Source organism: Cololabis saira, chromosome 17 (genome assembly GCF_033807715.1).
Source record: "Cololabis saira isolate AMF1-May2022 chromosome 17, fColSai1.1, whole genome shotgun sequence".
In the NCBI taxonomy this organism is placed as follows: Eukaryota; Metazoa; Chordata; class Actinopteri; order Beloniformes; family Belonidae; genus Cololabis; species Cololabis saira.
The window spans coordinates 14,084,892-14,101,486 of record NC_084603.1 but is presented as its reverse complement, the minus strand read 5'-3'; the positions used below and the strand labels follow the sequence as shown (position 1 = coordinate 14,101,486).

The window sequence follows — 16,595 nt, the reverse complement described above, 5'->3', positions numbered from 1 at the left end:
ATCAGATTTCTTCTTATATGTGGGTGTGTATGAGTATGATGGTTTTCTAGAATGATGGTTATTTTAGGAGAGAGACAGCAGCTAAAAATAAATAAATAGGATAAATTAAAAAAATAAATAAGGAAAAATGATGGATAAATAATAATTTTAAAAAATTGTTAAAATGGAGAGTCAGTATTAACGCGGGAAGAAATTAGAGAAAAAGAGATGATGGAGAAGAGAGAGACAAAAGGAAAAATATGGAGCCAAATCAAGGCCAAAAGTTTTGCTAATTTGAAAATAAAATTGTAATTGAAAAACTAAGATTTGAACCTGAAAATTCAAGTTTTGATCATGAACTTATTTTTTTACAGTTTCAATTTTGAAACTGAAAAAAAAAAAAATCTGAAACTGAAAAAAATGTAAACTGTAAAAAAAATAAGTTTATGATCAAAACTTGAATTTTCAGGTTCAAATCTTAGTTTTTCAATTACAATTTTATTTTCAAATTAGCAAAACTTTTGGCCTTGATTTGGCTCCATAGAAAAACAAACAAAAAGTGACCAAGGTCAGAAACTATTGACACGAGTAAGAGCCATAAATGAAGGGAAGGGACAGGTGGTTAAATGCTGAAACGTGATGGGAAAAGTAACTCTTCGCTGCATCTGTGACTAATGATAATGAAGCAAAAAGCTATCAAATAAGCCCCTGAGAAGATGAAGTGTAAAACCCAGACTCTGCTTTAGCCCCATTCAGCCCCGGATGACCACTCAGGCCTGAAACTGGGACCAGATGGCTCTTTAAGCTCTGGAAGTGACAGAGAAACTAAGCATCTGGCCTGATGCGGCCTGGATGAGCTCAGTTTAAACTCCACATCATTGTTTATGAGAGTTGTCTAAACCCTGCCTGATTTGGCCCCGCGTCCTTTAAAAAACCTGCAGGTTTTAGTGTTTTACAGGAATGAAAATGATCAAACGCAGCAGCTTGTTTCCAAAGCCCCGAGGTTTAAAGACGTGACATCAGTGAAATAAACGATGCACTCTGCTGCTTATTTAGCGCTTCGGTGCAGTTTTTCTGCCTCCAGGTTGCTGCTGCACTCAGCTTTTAAATGTAAAAACCACTGTTTTCCCTCGTCTCAAATGTTGATACAGGAGAGAGAAATCTGTTCCTCCCGGCCGGTATTCCTGCACGTCGCCTGCTTGCCTCTTGTGCGTCTGGCCCGCCTATTTAATCTAAGCGGGGCCAGTTATCACACGCCACTCGTGACCTGGAAGAGATTCTTGGCTGAATTTAAACAAACACATTTGTCAGAGTCAGAAAGTGCAGACAAACTAAGATGAAATGAGTGCAGAGGGTTCGCTCAGTTAATGTTTAGGTCTTGTGATCAGCACATTTTTACTGGCTAAAATTAAACCATTATTTACTATACTGTATTTGACCCGGTCTTTGTACGTTTTGACCGTATAGAAAAGTAATTCTTGCCATTTTAAGAATGAGATGTACCTGCTGTATCTACTGCCCTTACCTTTTAACAACTTGTGCTTTTTATTATTTTACCTTTTCCTATCATTTTATTTGTTATTCACTGTTTAATTGTGTCTTGCTGCTTTTAATGTTGATGTAAAGCTCTTTGAATTACCTTGTGTTGAATTGTGCTATACAAATAAACTTCCCTTGCCTTATTTCTGTTTTTGTGTTCGTTTTAAATCCAGGTTGAAGAGATCCAACCAGCTTATTCCAAACTCAACTACGTGTTTCTGGCCAAGGTCAGTGGAGGAGACGTGGGGTTCGTGGTTGATCTTGGGACAACGCCGTGCGTTGACAGTGTTTGCTCTTTTCTTCTGCAGTGTTATAAAGACCTGGGGAAGATGGAGAAGGCCAGGGAGATGTGTGAAGCAGCTTCTTCTGTGAGCAGCATCTCCAAGGAGGTAGATATCATCATCATCATCATCATCATCATCAGCGCAGCAATGCTTACTTTAGTTCTCAGCACACTTATGGCACTTTTCCACTAGTACCTACTTTGCTCTACTCAGCCTGGTTTCTTTTCCATAACAATTCAGCCTCTGGAGAAGTAGGAGGTTGGAGCGAAGCTGCTGTGACGTATTTGATTGTGTGATCTAAACTAAGACAACACTAAAGATGTAGAACCTGGAAGAGATGATAAATGTGCTGCTGGGTCTGTGGCTTGTGTTTGATATCAAGTTAAAAAATGAGAGTGAGAGAAACTTCAAGCAGCGACGCTTTTTAATGTTTTTTGTTTGTCTCGATCATGGATGTATTATAGAACTGGATGGGACACTAAAAATGGCCGCCCATTCATTTCAATGCATTCTGCTCAGCCAGCGCATACGCTGAAAAAATCTCTGACTTCCGGGTTTACTTCCGCATTATGCGGCCCATAGAGCATGCGCAGTTGAGTCACCTCCCATGATGCTCTGGGGCCTCCCATCATGCCCCGGGGCAATGACGCAAATATTAATATAATATGTATTAATATAATATATTAATTAATGTATATTATTACATGTATAGCATTACATATATTATTAATGTATTAATATAATATAATTGTATAATATATATTAATATAAAACATCCGTGGAATGCACGGACACGGCTGTGACGTCAGCCGTGACGTCACGCCCAGAAAGAGACTTTTCTTTGACTTTTCTGGCCGTTATAAAACATTTTTGACGGATATAAAGTCCATGACTTAAAAATATAGAATACAAAGATTAGTAATTGCCGGGGATTACAGCTGGAGGTGTCCTGTGAACAGTTTTAGAGGCTTCTCTTTTACTATTGCGGTCTATGGGGAAAAAAGCTTTCTGGGCCACATGGGATTTTTTGTTGCAGTACCGCGGCTGGCCACTGGAAAAAATCGGCGCGCCTTCTGAGTGCGAGACCCGGGGGCTGGTCTCGATGCTGCTGAAAAGTCAGTTGGTAGCTAGGCAGCTATGAAGTGACAGAGCTCCTGGTAGATCTGGTCGTTCCTTATCGCCCGTTTAGATCCCTTTATAATTCATCTTTAATAAAACATCTGCACCTCAGAGTTGGATCAGAACAGACTTTTGCTGGTGGAATAAAATGAACAAGAAGCCGTCAAGAGTCACTCTTTCTCTGATGTCACATCCTGACTCAGACGTCTGACTCCAACCCCCCGACCAATCGGTGGCCTGGAGTGTGATGACATCACAGCCCGACTCAGCCGCTTAGAACCTCGGCAGAGTAGTTACAGAAAAAGTATCTACTTGGCACGTTAGACCCCTAGTGGGAAAGAACTAAACCGAGTGGAGTCGGGCTGAGTAGGTTCTAGTGTTGTTTCTGTCAGCTTGTTTCAATTTTAGTTTTAGTCCAGTCTTTGGGTCAAGCTATCATTTTAGTTTTTATTAGTTTTAGTCACGTTCATTGTCCTTTTAGTCGTGTCAAGTTTCAGTCGACTAAAAGTCTGAGCATTTTAGTCTGATTTTAGTCAGAATTGTCCAGGACCATTTAAGTCTAGTTTAGTCAAAGATTGTATTTAGCCAAACCCATTTTACAATTCAAACAAGGTTATCTTATTATTATTCCATATTATATATTATATTCTATCTTATATTATATTATAATATTATTATTATTACCTTATAGACTCAAGAATACATTCATTCCAGATACAGAAGACTGTCATTGGAGTTTACAACATATTTATTTTTCCACATTTCTCCCCATCTTTTCCTTTTTTGACAACACATTGGGTTTTCTTTTCCACGTCTATGTAGGAAAGTGAATCCAAAGATGGATCTTCTTCTACTCCAGCCCCCAGACATTTTAGTCTCGTTTTTATTCCTCTACGATATTGCATTATATATTTAATTATCATTATCGTCACATGACCAGCATTTTCGTTGCGTCTCGTCTCGTTTTCCTCAGGTGATAAAGGTTCGTTGACGACAATATTTAGTCGTAATTTTGGTTGACGAAAGCAACTTTACTAGGTACTAGTGGAGAAGTGCCATTAGGAAGCTGCCAGGAATTCTGCTTGCTGTGCTTGTGCTCGACTCCTTGGTGAAAAAACCTCACAGCTCGGCTGAAAAGTGCAAATTGAAGCAGAAGCTCTTTTTAAATGATCATTTTCCTTTTAGGATGAAGAAGCACAAAAGGAGCTGGATTTACTCTGCCCAGCGCTGGGACTGTGAGAACAGGAGCCGAGCGTTTTGGGAGTTAATCAACCATGAACTAAGGGCACTGTATTTGTGTGAATGTGTGTGTGTGTGTGTGTGTGTGTGTGTGTGTGTGTGTGTGCCTGGGTGTAGGTGTGGGTGGATTTAGAGTCTATTGATAAACTGTCATGTTAATTCACTCTGTGAGTGTAAGGAGGTTTGTTGTGGTGTGATATATAAATATCTTTATCATCAATAACAGCAAAAGGCCACTGTTTTTGAAACCGTCCGTTGTGCTACTAATTTAGACGGTTGACTTCTTGACTCTAAAAGCTGAAGTCTGAGTACAGCAGAGGGAAATGTGTGTTCTGTCACATGACAGATGTTTTGAGATTAAAAAAAGAGTCTACAAGTCTTTCTAATCAGGTTTCACCATCAGACGGTGAGCAGTTTTTCTCATCGAGGGTTAGATGACGAGCAGTTAAAGGGGAGCTTGTTTTAACTGAAGCTACCTGAGACTTTTACAACCAACACATCAGCTGCTGAAACTGTGAATATGCTTGAGGTAAATGTTAGTGACAAGTTTTTAAAAAATGAAAAGAATGGCAGCTGCAACAACTATAAAATAGAAGAGATGTAATACTAAAACAGGTAAAGACGTCTCACGATAAGTTCGTCTCTGGAAGATCTTGTGTGCAGATAAGACGAGCAATTTAGATGTAACTTCACCATCATGAAGTTGCAGTTTTTGAAAGTTGTAGCAAAATATCTAGGATACATTATTGCACTTAAAAAGTTCAGAGAATCTTGAAAAATCCTTGCGTGTATCCAAGGGAGGAAACTTCAAACTGCCGTCGACCCGATAAGCTCTCCAAGCAGACAGTTTTAGAAATCCTTCACAGACTCTAACTACCGAGCGAGCAAAGTATCAAGCAGCAAGTAAAAATCAAATTAGATTTTGAAACTTCTGTATTGTTAGAAAAGGTCGTGTTTAATATGCACCTATCCTATTTCTTTTAAAACCGATGCAAATAGTTAGTTTACAACATAAATGTGCAATTATTTTTCTTTGGGTTTTTTTTTTTTTTTTTTAAGAAAGTGACCTTCAAAAATTACAGTTTAATCAAATGATTGCATTATTCAGCCTGAACTGGAAGTAAACCGAACCTATTGTTGAGACCCGCCATTGCTGAAAATAAAAGTAACGCTGCAAACAGAAACAATCGCCGCTGCAAATAAAATAAACGCTTAGCAAATAAAATAAACGCTGCAAACAAAAAGAAACGCCGCTGCAAATAAAAGAAATGCTGCAAATAAAATAAACCTCGCTGTAAATAAAATAAAAAAACGACGCAAATAAAAAAGCCACAACGGAAGTGAATTACCGGGGACTATTTTTGCTGATGCACCAGTGTTGCACATTAAAAATTACACGTAGCGACGTTGAACACTAACCTTTTCACTTATTTTCTCATTCGTTGTTCTTCTTATTCCTCGCTCTTCTTATTTCTTCCTTTTCACTTACTATTCGTCTTCTTCTTCTCCTCTCACGTAAAAAACACTGGTGCATCAGCAAAAATAGTCCCCGGTTTTTCACTTCCGTTGTGGCTTTTATGTTTGCGTCGTTTTTTTTTTTTTTTTATTTGCAGCTGCGTTTCTATATGTTTGCAGCGTTTCTTTAATTTTCAGCAATGGCGAGTCTCGGCCACCGTACGTCCCTTCATGGAAACAGCTGGATTCTGCAGTGATATTGACTGATGCCGAAAAGAAAAACACTGTAAATAAAATAGAGTACAAAACTTACAGAACTGCAAGTCTGTCCAGTTGACATTTTGCCAGGTTTCCAATTTGTTGCTTCTCGCTAAACTAAAGATCTGTGTCGTATGAACTATAAAAGTCCAATGTTAATGATTTTGAGAGAGTACGTAATTTGATTAGTTCATGTATGTTAAGAGAAAGACAGGAGTCCAGTTAAGGAGCCTCTTCCAGCTGTAGCCATCGTGTTTCGTTCACATATCAAAGATCTGACATGGTCTAGAAATCCCTTACCCTACCTTTAAAACCTCAGCGGCCTGAAATGAACTTCACAGTGATGCATTTTCACCGACGTCTCCAGTGTCTGAAGCAGCAATTTCAGACTGGATACGATAATGGTAGGTTCAAGTTTGGGCAGGATCTCATCACACTACACGTTATATGCAGTAAAAAAACCTAAATACACTGTTTAAGCTTCAACTGAACAAATGTTAGAAAACATTTGAAAAAAAAGGACAAATCACAGATGCATTTATTGATGGATTACAGTAGATAGTGATTATGTAAATAACAAGGATCAGAGGGTACATTTGTTTTTTTTTCTTGTTTTTGTTATGAATTTTTCATCTTTATTACCGTTCTTAGGCATTCCTAATTACTGAAATCATGTTTCATCTCAGTCTGCATTTTTTTTTATTTCATCAACAGTTAATTATTTAATTTATTGTTTCACTGATAACCTGTCATGTAAAATTATATACATAAAAGAAAGTTCTGTCACCACTATGAATGTATTTTTTTTTTTTCTTTTTCAATATTCCTCAAGGTGATATCCAATCTGACAGACATTAATGTGTAGCGGATGATTGATGGTACTGGTGTGTATGATTAAACTTGTGAAATCCTGAGAGGCGTTGTCATGTATTTGACTCGTTTGTGTTCTTGTTAGTTTTATTGCTGTTTATAAGAAATGGCTCTGCTCTGCTCTGAAGCTTATAATTAGGGCACACGCTATTTTCTTCTTTTTTTTTTTTTTTTTTTGTAATAAAAACTAAATTGATCCTGCTCCAAAGTCAACACATAGCCGCACGTAGTCTCCTGCAGGGAGTATAAATGATTGTGGAGTTATAATTCATGCCCTTGACTTTCATCGCCGGCTGCACATTTTGTACCGGGGCAGCGGGGAATGTGTTACTGGATCAGACTCCCACCGGTCTGGTCATGTTTCAGCTCTTTTTTCTTTTTCTTCTTCTTGTCTGCAGCTCACCTAAACGGGTGCTTTCCAAATCAGCTGGTGTTTGTTTACACACTAATAAAACTTCACCTTGCCTCACTTGTTTTGTGAGCCTCTTTTGAACTTGGGTCTAAAGCCTCCATTGAGACAGCTGCAGGAATCACTTGCACTTGTCGTGGATGTCCGTACATGTCGGCGGAGCAGATGTTGCATAATAATCTCCAGGTTCTATTTGCCGCCCAACGTGAAATATTTTTATCCCGTTCCAGATGTTGCAACATCGATGTTTATTCAGGTAACTGGAGGATTGACATGTTGCTTTTTAAATCCGAAATAGAGCTGCAACTTGTCTCTCAAGGAAAAACTAAATAAAAAATCTATAATTTGCCATGTGGATTTTATTTTTGTATTCTTTTTTTTTTTATCCAGATGTTCAGAAGCACCTGATTCTGTCATTTTGACACAAATAATTGAATGATTGTTGGAGGAGTTGAAGTTTTACAGAGCATTTATTTATGAAAAGCATCTGATCATATTAGGTCTAAACAACAACAGATAACTTTTCCCTGTTTAATTGACAAAAATTAATCCAAATTAAAAAGCAATCATCTGGTAATACCAATATGATAGAGGAAACATCTCCATCGTGTCGCTGCTGACAGATCTACAAGCTACTGAAAGATCTTCATCAGTCTCGCACAAAGTTGTGGTGCAACTTTGTCATTCATTGAACGTTTATTGAGTTTTGGGGCATTTGCTTATGCACAGCTCTCATTAGGTGGACTCATTTTTTGTCAGATTTTAGTTATTCTGATGTAGATTTGTGGTGTGTTGTGAATTATTGTCCTATCTCAATACCTAATTTTGACCCAATTTGTCAGAGTGATATAGTAGTACAGCAGAGTGGATGGTTTCACATTTATATATATAATCACAAGTCCAAAAATGTTAAATTATTCAGGCTTTAAGACTTCAAGGCATGCTTATGACTCAAACTGACTGGCTTCTTTCTTCCAAGCCAGAGGTGTCAAGTAACAAAGTACGAACACTTCGTTACCTTACTTAAGTAGAAATTTTGGTTATCTATACTTCACTGGAGTAATTATTTTTCAGACGACTTTTTACTGTTACTCTATTTCATTTCGGCCTTTAAAAAAAAACTATCCAGTTAAATTGCTCCATCCGGATAGAGTGAATTTGGTTGTGGTTGTTTCAGATGTTCTTGTCCAGTTTTGTTCCTACATCCGTTCCCTCAGATTCCTGCAACTAAACTTGGATGTACATTCCAATAAAGGTTAGGATAAATGATAAAATGCCTCTGAAGTTTGACTTTTTACACCATTACAATACTTATAGGCAACTAGTCATCATATCTCCTGCTCTCTGAAACACATGTTAATGCTCAATAGTACACATATATGGTGCTTTAATATATTTGCATTATACTAAGATGCATTCATTTTCAATGGCTTTTGTCCTTAATGGCTTTTTTCCCCCTTACATTACTTTTACTTTTATACTTTAAGTAGTTTCGAAACCAGTACTTTTATACTTTTACTTGAGTAAAAAACTTGAGTTGATACTTCAACTTCTACAGGAGTATTTTTAAACTCTAGTATCTATACTTCTACCTGAGTAATGAATGTGAATACTTTTGACATCCAAGCACCTTCCATGTTTCCAGTTGAAGCCACCTAAGAAAAGCTGCACTTCCCTGACCGACCACTGGGGGGCGGATCAAGAGGTGAGTCAACCTGCACTGACCTCCACGTTAAAGGGCCGGTTTTGCGTCCAGAACAAACATTACAGACTGGTGAAAGATCCTCCGGTTCGTTTGTCTGGTGCACCATAAGAAAACCAGGGAACAGAATCAAAGTTTTTTATTATATCATGCACAATGTTTTCCAGCCGGAGGTTCACTTTTCTCAAACCACATAGGTAGGAGAGAAATGCACACCGTGGTCATCGATCCACTCATATTTATACTGAAAAAGGGAGGTGTTTTGTACGTTATAGGAGCCGATGTTGAACCTTCTCTTGGAGGCCAACTGCAGTGAAAGAAACTTAAACATGTCACACTTTCAGCCAGAGAAAAACAGGAGGGGAACCATCAACCTTAAACATCCATTCCTCTTCACCGTCCTCACCTAAAGAAGAACTCAGCTAATAAGTCTGGTCATAAAAAACAGTAGGTAGTTCTGCGCTGAGAGCAGAGATCAGTGTACAATCCTATAGAAAAACCCCCTCATACTTTTAACAATTTCATAAAAACTTAACACTGGTTCAAAAAAACAGTTTTGGTCCCTATAGATCAGGGGTCGGCAACCCAAAATATTGAAAGAGCCATATTGGACCAAAAACACAAAAAACAAATATGTCTGGAGCCGCAAAAAATGAAAAGTCTTGTATAAAACTTAGAATGAAGGCAACACATACTGCATTTTTCTATATTAGTTAGAACTGGGGGGAGATTTATTTTTTCTGATTCTGCACCTGAAATGTCGAGAAATGTTGAGAAAAAGTCAAAATTTCGAGAAAAAAGTCGAAATGTTGAGAAAACAGTCGAAATGTCAAGGAAATCGTCAAAAAGTTTGTGAAAAGGCTTCCGGCTTAGCTTTACATGGGGTGAGACGTAATTAGCGGAGCTCCTGCAGAGTTAATTTTAATTCAGCATTTATTGGCACTTTTTGTATCACTCCCACGGCTTTGGTTTTAACCAACCTATTTTCAACGCGGTTACTTCGACGACTTACCACGGAAATGCCTCCAAAGTCCGTCAAAGCGGGGAATAACCCTCCAGCTAACCCGCGGCCTGCTGCTCATGCCGTCTCCTCGCCCCGCGGTGATTCCCCTCCTCCGGAGAGCACCTGCGCTGCGCAGGTTCCAGCTGCGGAGTTCAGCCGGCTTAAAACCGAACTTCTCTCCGCTCTTCGCAATGATGTTGCGGCTGTATTTAGGTCAGAGCTTCAGCAAGCACTGAACGAGAATTTAACGTCCATTAAGTCCGAGCTGCTTTCCCTTAAAGCTGATCTTTCTGGCAGTATTTCCTCCATGAAGGCGGACGTCGCGGGTCTCGCAGCCACGGTCGCTGGGATCGAGCTCTCGCTCTCAAGCTGCTCAGATGACATCGTTGCTCTCCAGAAAAAAGTTGATCACTTGTCGAAAGAATATGTGAGGCTGGAGGACAGATGCGAGGATTTGGAGTCAAGGTCCCGTCGGCAGAACCTACGGATTATTGGCGTCCCGGAGGAGGATCCTGACTCTTCATCTGCAGCCGGCGTTTCCAGGCTCCTGGCGGAAGCCTTCTCCCTCGACGCAGAGCCGGTGGTGGACAGAGCCCACCGCACCCTCATGCCGAGACCGAAGACCGGGGAGCGGCCCCGCGCAATAGTGGCAAGGCTCCATTATTACACCGACTGCGCTGACATCCTGAGAAAGGCGAGGGAGCGGCAGCGGATCAAAGTCCGGGGTATGAGCATCTCCGTGTTCCCGGACCACACAGCCAAGACAGCGCGGGCGCGCGCTGCCTTTAATGACGTGTGCCGTCAGCTGCGGGAGATTGAAGGAGTCCGGTATGGATTGCTGTATCCCGCCCGGCTGCGTGTAACCCATGACGGCCAGCAGCGTGACTTCACGTCGCCAGATGAAGCCCTGGCATTCATCAGGAAAATAAAAAAAGTGACTACCAGCTAATTTTCTGGGACGATTTATCCAGCTTGCTGTCCATGCGGGACTCTGGCCCGGGGTTAGTGACTGAGTCAATTCAGAAAATGGGACTTTATGTCGTAATTTTTTTTATTTTTATTTTTTTTTTATTTTTTTATTTTTTATTTTTTATTTTTTTTTCTCTTCTAACTATCAATGGGAACAACACCGTTTAAAATTGAAGGCCTAATCATTTCTCTGGTATGATGCCTTGATTAGAAAATATGCACACACCCCTGTCTTTGCTTAAATTGTGTGCATGTGTGTGCGTGTCTGTGTGGGTGTGCGAGTGCATATATGTTTATATCATTGTTCTATAGGCCAAAGATCTCCTTAATTTTAATTAACGTTTGTTGTTACCCTGACAAGACAGCGATCGTCAGAATGGCTCAGATTGTTGGTTTCATATGCCTCCATGCGGGACTCTGGCCCGGGTTGAGTGACTGAGTCAATTCAGAAAATGGGACTTTATGTCGTAATTTTTTTTTTTTTTTTTTTTATTTATTTATTTATTTATTTATTTATTTTATTTTATTTATTTTTTTTTTTTCTCTCTTCTAACTATCAATGGGAACAACACCGTTTAAAATTGAAGGCCTAATCATTTCTCTGGTATGATGACTTGATTAGAAAATATGCACACACCCCTGTCTTTGCTTAAATTGTGTGCATGTGTGTGCGTGTCTGTATGGGTGTGCGAGTACATATGTGTATATATCATTGTTCTATAGGCCAAAGATCTCCTTAATTTAATTAACGTTTGTTGTTACCCTGACAAGACAGCGTTCGTCAGAATGGCTCAGATTGTTGGTTTCATATGCCTCATATTTTATTTTATTTATTTTTTTTAAGGTTTTAACTCTGCAGGAGCTCATTTTGTTTTCGTTTTTGTATCTAGCTTTACAGTCGAAAGCATCTCCTTTCGAGAATGGCTTCCTTTGAAGCCAGCACGGCTGTTTCCATCGTTTGGGGATGGGATCATCTAATGTGCGTTGGGTGGGTGGGCGGGGGTTATGGGATGTTGGCTTTTTGTCTCTGTAGGTATGTATATACTCCTGAGTTTTGTTTGTTTTGGTTTTCCCTTTTACCTTTTTTCCTTATATCTCCTCTGGTGGTGGGTGAGTCGGTCTTATTTTCTCTCAGAGAATGCCTATGAGCGATCGTAATCTGCACAAGCCTGATACTGGATCAAACATTACATTCACTAGCTGGAATGTTAAAGGTGTGAATAATCCAATTAAGCGGTCAAAGATTTTTTCACATTTGAAACGCTTGGACACTGACATAGCTTTCCTTCAGGAAACTCATTTGCGAAATAAAGATCATTTCAGACTCAAACGAGCTTGGGTGGGTGATATTTTTCATTCAAATTTTGATTCTAGGTCTAGAGGAGTAGCAATTTTGATCAACAAAAGAGTCAATTTCTCCGTCTCCAGGACAATATCTGATAAGAATGGTAGATATCTTATTGTTGCGGGCACTCTATACTGTAACCCTGTATTGTTGGTGAATATATATGCCCCTAATTTTGATGACCCCAATTTTACGGATAGGCTGTTTGGCAACCTCCCTTTCTTAAATACGCATATTACAATACTGGGCGGTGATCTGAATTGTGTTATTAATCCTTCTTTGGACCGTTCGAATCCTCGTACTTTGACTCAATCCTCTATGTCAAAATCTATTACCGATTTTACAGTCAAGAACGGGCTTGTTGATCCGTGGAGGTTCTCACATCCTGGAGATAAGGAATTCTCTTTTTTTTCTCAAGTACATCAGTCATATTCACGTATTGACTATTTTTTTGTTGATGGCTCTCTTCTCCCCAAAGTTACTTCTGTCGTATACCACCCAATTGTTATTTCGGATCACGCCCCTCTAACTTTGAATATAACATGGTCTGAGCGCCCCCGTTTTTCTTCTCCCTGGAGGTTTAATCCATTGCTTTTATCCGACGATGCATTTAATGTTTCTATATCTGCTTCAATAGATGATTTCATTGCATTAAACAAAACAGACTCTACCAGTTTTTCGCTAGTATGGGAATCACTCAAAGCATATTTGCGAGGACAGATTATCTCTTATTCAGCATACGCCAGTAAAATCCGCAGGGCTAAATTACAGGAGCTCACATCTAAAATTCAGGACACAGACAGACTAAACTCAGTCAACCCAAGTCCGAGTTTACTGAAACAACGGCTTGATTTGCAGTCAAAATTCGATCTTATAGCGACAGCCGATTCTGAACGGCTCCTATTACGCGCTCATGCCAACTATTATGAACACGGCGATAAACCAAGCAGGTTATTGGCTCACCAATTAAAAAGGCAAGCAACGTCGAGACTGATTCCCAGCATTAGAGATTCTAATGGCACACTTACCACCGATCCAATCGCCATCAACACAATTTTTAAGTCATACTACTCCTCTCTCTATGAGTCAGAATCTCCACCTGACACAGCAGAAATGACCTCCTTTCTTGATAATATCACTGTCCCTACTATTAATTTGGATGTGGCTAATGGCCTCGATGCTCCTTTCAGCTTGCAAGAAATTGCTGCCGCCATTGAAGCTACGCAAAGCAACAAGGCCCCTGGTCCCGATGGGTTCGGAGCTGAGTTTTTCAAAAAATTCAAAGACAAATTAGCCCCCCTTTTACTTTCAATGTACAATGAGTCCCTTGATCATGGCTCATTGCCTCCCTCTTTAATGCAGGCGTCCATTGCCCTCCTTTTGAAGAAGGACAAGGACCCTGAATCATGCACTTCTTACAGGCCCTTGTCTTTACTGAATGTGGATGTCAAAATTTTAGCCAAAGCACTAGCAATTCGTCTTGATAAGATCCTTCCTAGCATCATATCTGAGGAGCAGAATGGTTTCATCAAGGGACGCCAGCTCTTTTATAATGTTCGTACACTTCTTAATGTGATTCTCTCTAAAGATTCTTCTCCACTCCCTGAAGTTGTTATCGCAATTGATGCTGAAAAAGCGTTTGATCGTGTCGAATTTAACTATCTTTTTGCAACACTTCATAAATTCGGATTTGGACACAGGTTTATATCGTGGATTAGACTTCTTTACACTTCCCCTCAGGCCAGCATTCACACCAATGACAACTACACCACTTATTTTACATTATCACGTGGCACGAGACAGGGCTGCCCTCTCTCCCCTTTGCTATTCGCTCTATCCGTCGAACCACTTTCAATTGCTCTAAGAACTCTTCCTTAATTTCGCGGAGTCTCTAGGTCCAATGTGGAACTCAAATTGTCACTTTATGCAGACGACCTCCTTTTATATGTATCTGACCCTTTAACCAGCATTGCACCAATATTATCTCTGTTGAAGAATTATGGATCCTTCTCCGGCTATAAGGTCAATCTTAACAAGTGTGAATGCTTCCCCATAAACTCCTCTGCTTTACAACTCAAACAATCTGATATCCCCTTTAAACTCAGCCCGTCGGGCTTTAGATACTTAGGGATTAATGTGACCCGCACTCTGCCCTCTCTTTTCACCGCTAATTTTTCCTCACTGGTAACTCAAGTGAAGGCGGACTTACAGAGGTGGAACTCCCTACCACTGTCGCTGATAGGAAGAATTAACACAGTGAAAATGACTGTATTGCCTAAATTTCTTTTTTTGTTCCAATGCACTCCTTTATTTCTACCAAAATCTTTTTTTAAATCACTTGACCAAATTGTTTCCAACTTTTTATGGGCCGGTAAGACACCCAGAGTGAGGTATTCGCTTCTCCAAAAATTTAAATTTAATGGGGGTCTAGCACTACCAAACTTTATGCTTTACTATTGGTCAGCGCATATTCACAAACTAATTTATTGGCTTCAGTCTCCTGAGTTATTATGGTGCAGATTGGAGGCTCAGTCACTCTCTTCATCCTCTGTAACGGCCCTACTCTCCTCCTCTTTACCATTGAATCCCTCTAAGTTTACAAATAGCCCTGTGGTGCTTTCCTCCCTTAAGATTTGGTCACAGTTTAGGCGCCACTTTAAATTTGCTTCTCCATCCATCTATACACCTGTTACTAAGAATCATCTGTTCCCTCCATCACTAATAGACACCACTTTTATGATCTGGTACAACCGGGGCATTAAGCACTTCAGGGATCTATATAAGGATGGTATCTTTTCCACATTCTCAGATCTGAGGTCAAAGTTCAATTTGCCTGCCTCCCATTTGTTTCGCTACTTCCAGCTTCGACACTGCGCCTCTGCTTTGTTTCCATGCTTCCCTTCCCTTCCTGCGAACCAACCGTGGGATGATCTTCTAACTATGAAACTCAGTCAAAAGTCTCTGATATCTAATATATATGCACTGTGTATGACATTTGATGATCATTCAGTAGATAAAGCTCGGGAGGGTTGGGGACGAGAGTTGGGCCTTGACTTCACAGGGGAGCTGTGGGATAAAGCTATCCGTAGCATACGATCTAGCACGCCTTGCGCTAGACTAGAACTTATTCAATTTAAGGTGCTGCATAGAGCCCACCTATCAAAATCCCGATTATCGGAAATATATCCGAATGTTGCAGACTTATGCGACAGATGCCAGGGTTCTCCCTGCAATTTAAGTCATATGTTTTTCTCCTGTCCTAGGTTACAGAAATTTTGGAGTGATTATTCTGTGATCATGTCTAAAGTTCTGGGTAAAAAAGTTGTTATGGCCCCTCTCTTAGCAATATTCGGACTCTCTGTTGACTCCTCACATATCAGCCACACACAGTCAGAAGTATTGGCTTTCACATCCCTTTTAGCAAGACGTCGTATCTTACTTTTATGGAAATCCCCCAGGTCCCCGTCTATTTCTATTTGGCTTAGTGATGTTATGTTTTTTCTTAAATTGGAGAAGGTGAGATACTCGGTAAAAGGCAACTCAGCTAAATTCATTCGCAAATGGCAATCGTTCATAGACCACTTTACCGCGTTGAAGACTCTACCCACCGACTGACCCCCCCCTCCCTTAATTTTCTTTTCATCTCCTTAATTTGTTTTTTTTATGTTTTATTTATTTCCAGTTTCATTTCTTGCTCATCTGTTTATTTATTTTTTAACGCTACAGAGACTCTGTTCCTTTGTTAGGTTTTGTGTGTTTAAAAAAAAAAAAAAAAAAAGGAGACAATGTATAATGCGTCTGTTTGACTACACGTTTCCATGTTTTAAGTGTATGTTGTTTCTTATAAAAAGATCAATAAAAAAAAAAAAAAAAGTTTGTGAAAAAAGTCGAAATGTTGAGAAAAAAGTCGAAATGTCAAGGAAAAAAGTCAAATTTTCGAGAAAAAAGGTCAAATGTTGAGACTAATGTTAAAGTACAATTTCGAAAAAAAAGTCGAAATGTAGAGAAAAAAGTCAAAATGGCGAGATTAAAAAAGAAAGGAAAAAGGAAGAAAAAAGAGGAAAAAGGAAAAGGAAAAAAAGGAAAAAAGAGGAAAAAAAGGAAAAAAGGAAAAAAGAGAAAAAAAATGGAAAAAAGAGAAGAAAAAAAGGAAAAAAAAAGGTCAAACATTTTGAAAAAGCTCCAGGGGCCACTAGGGCGGCGCTAAAGAGCCGCATGCGGCTCTAGAGCCGCGGGTTGCTGACCCCTGCTATAGATAGATTTCACGTCCATGACAATTGTAGAGGGGGGATGTTGTTTTTTTGTCCCTTTCTTTTTCTTTTGTGCTACTTAATGTCAAATGAGAAAAAAGCAACAAGTTTACATGTAATTAGTGGATTGGACTTTTGATTGATAGTTATTTAGGTCTTTACTGACTCTTGAGT

General features: G+C 39.5%; 1 protein-coding gene across 4 annotated transcripts in view; it reads left to right on the top strand.

Annotated features, from left to right (window-relative positions):
- LOC133463283 (regulator of microtubule dynamics protein 2) overlaps positions 1 to 6,787 on the top strand; it is a 59,304-nt gene extending 52,517 nt beyond the window's left edge. For all 4 annotated transcript variants that reach the window (XM_061744744.1, XM_061744742.1, XM_061744741.1 and 1 more), the window contains 3 exons: positions 1,692 to 1,745; positions 1,827 to 1,907; positions 4,107 to 6,787. In XM_061744744.1, the coding sequence (XP_061600728.1) occupies positions 1,692 to 1,745; positions 1,827 to 1,907; positions 4,107 to 4,160 (189 nt within the window). In that variant the 3' untranslated portion in view covers positions 4,161 to 6,787. The remainder of the gene's footprint in view (positions 1 to 1,691; positions 1,746 to 1,826; positions 1,908 to 4,106) is intronic.
- Positions 6,788 to 16,595: the final 9,808 nt, after the last annotated feature.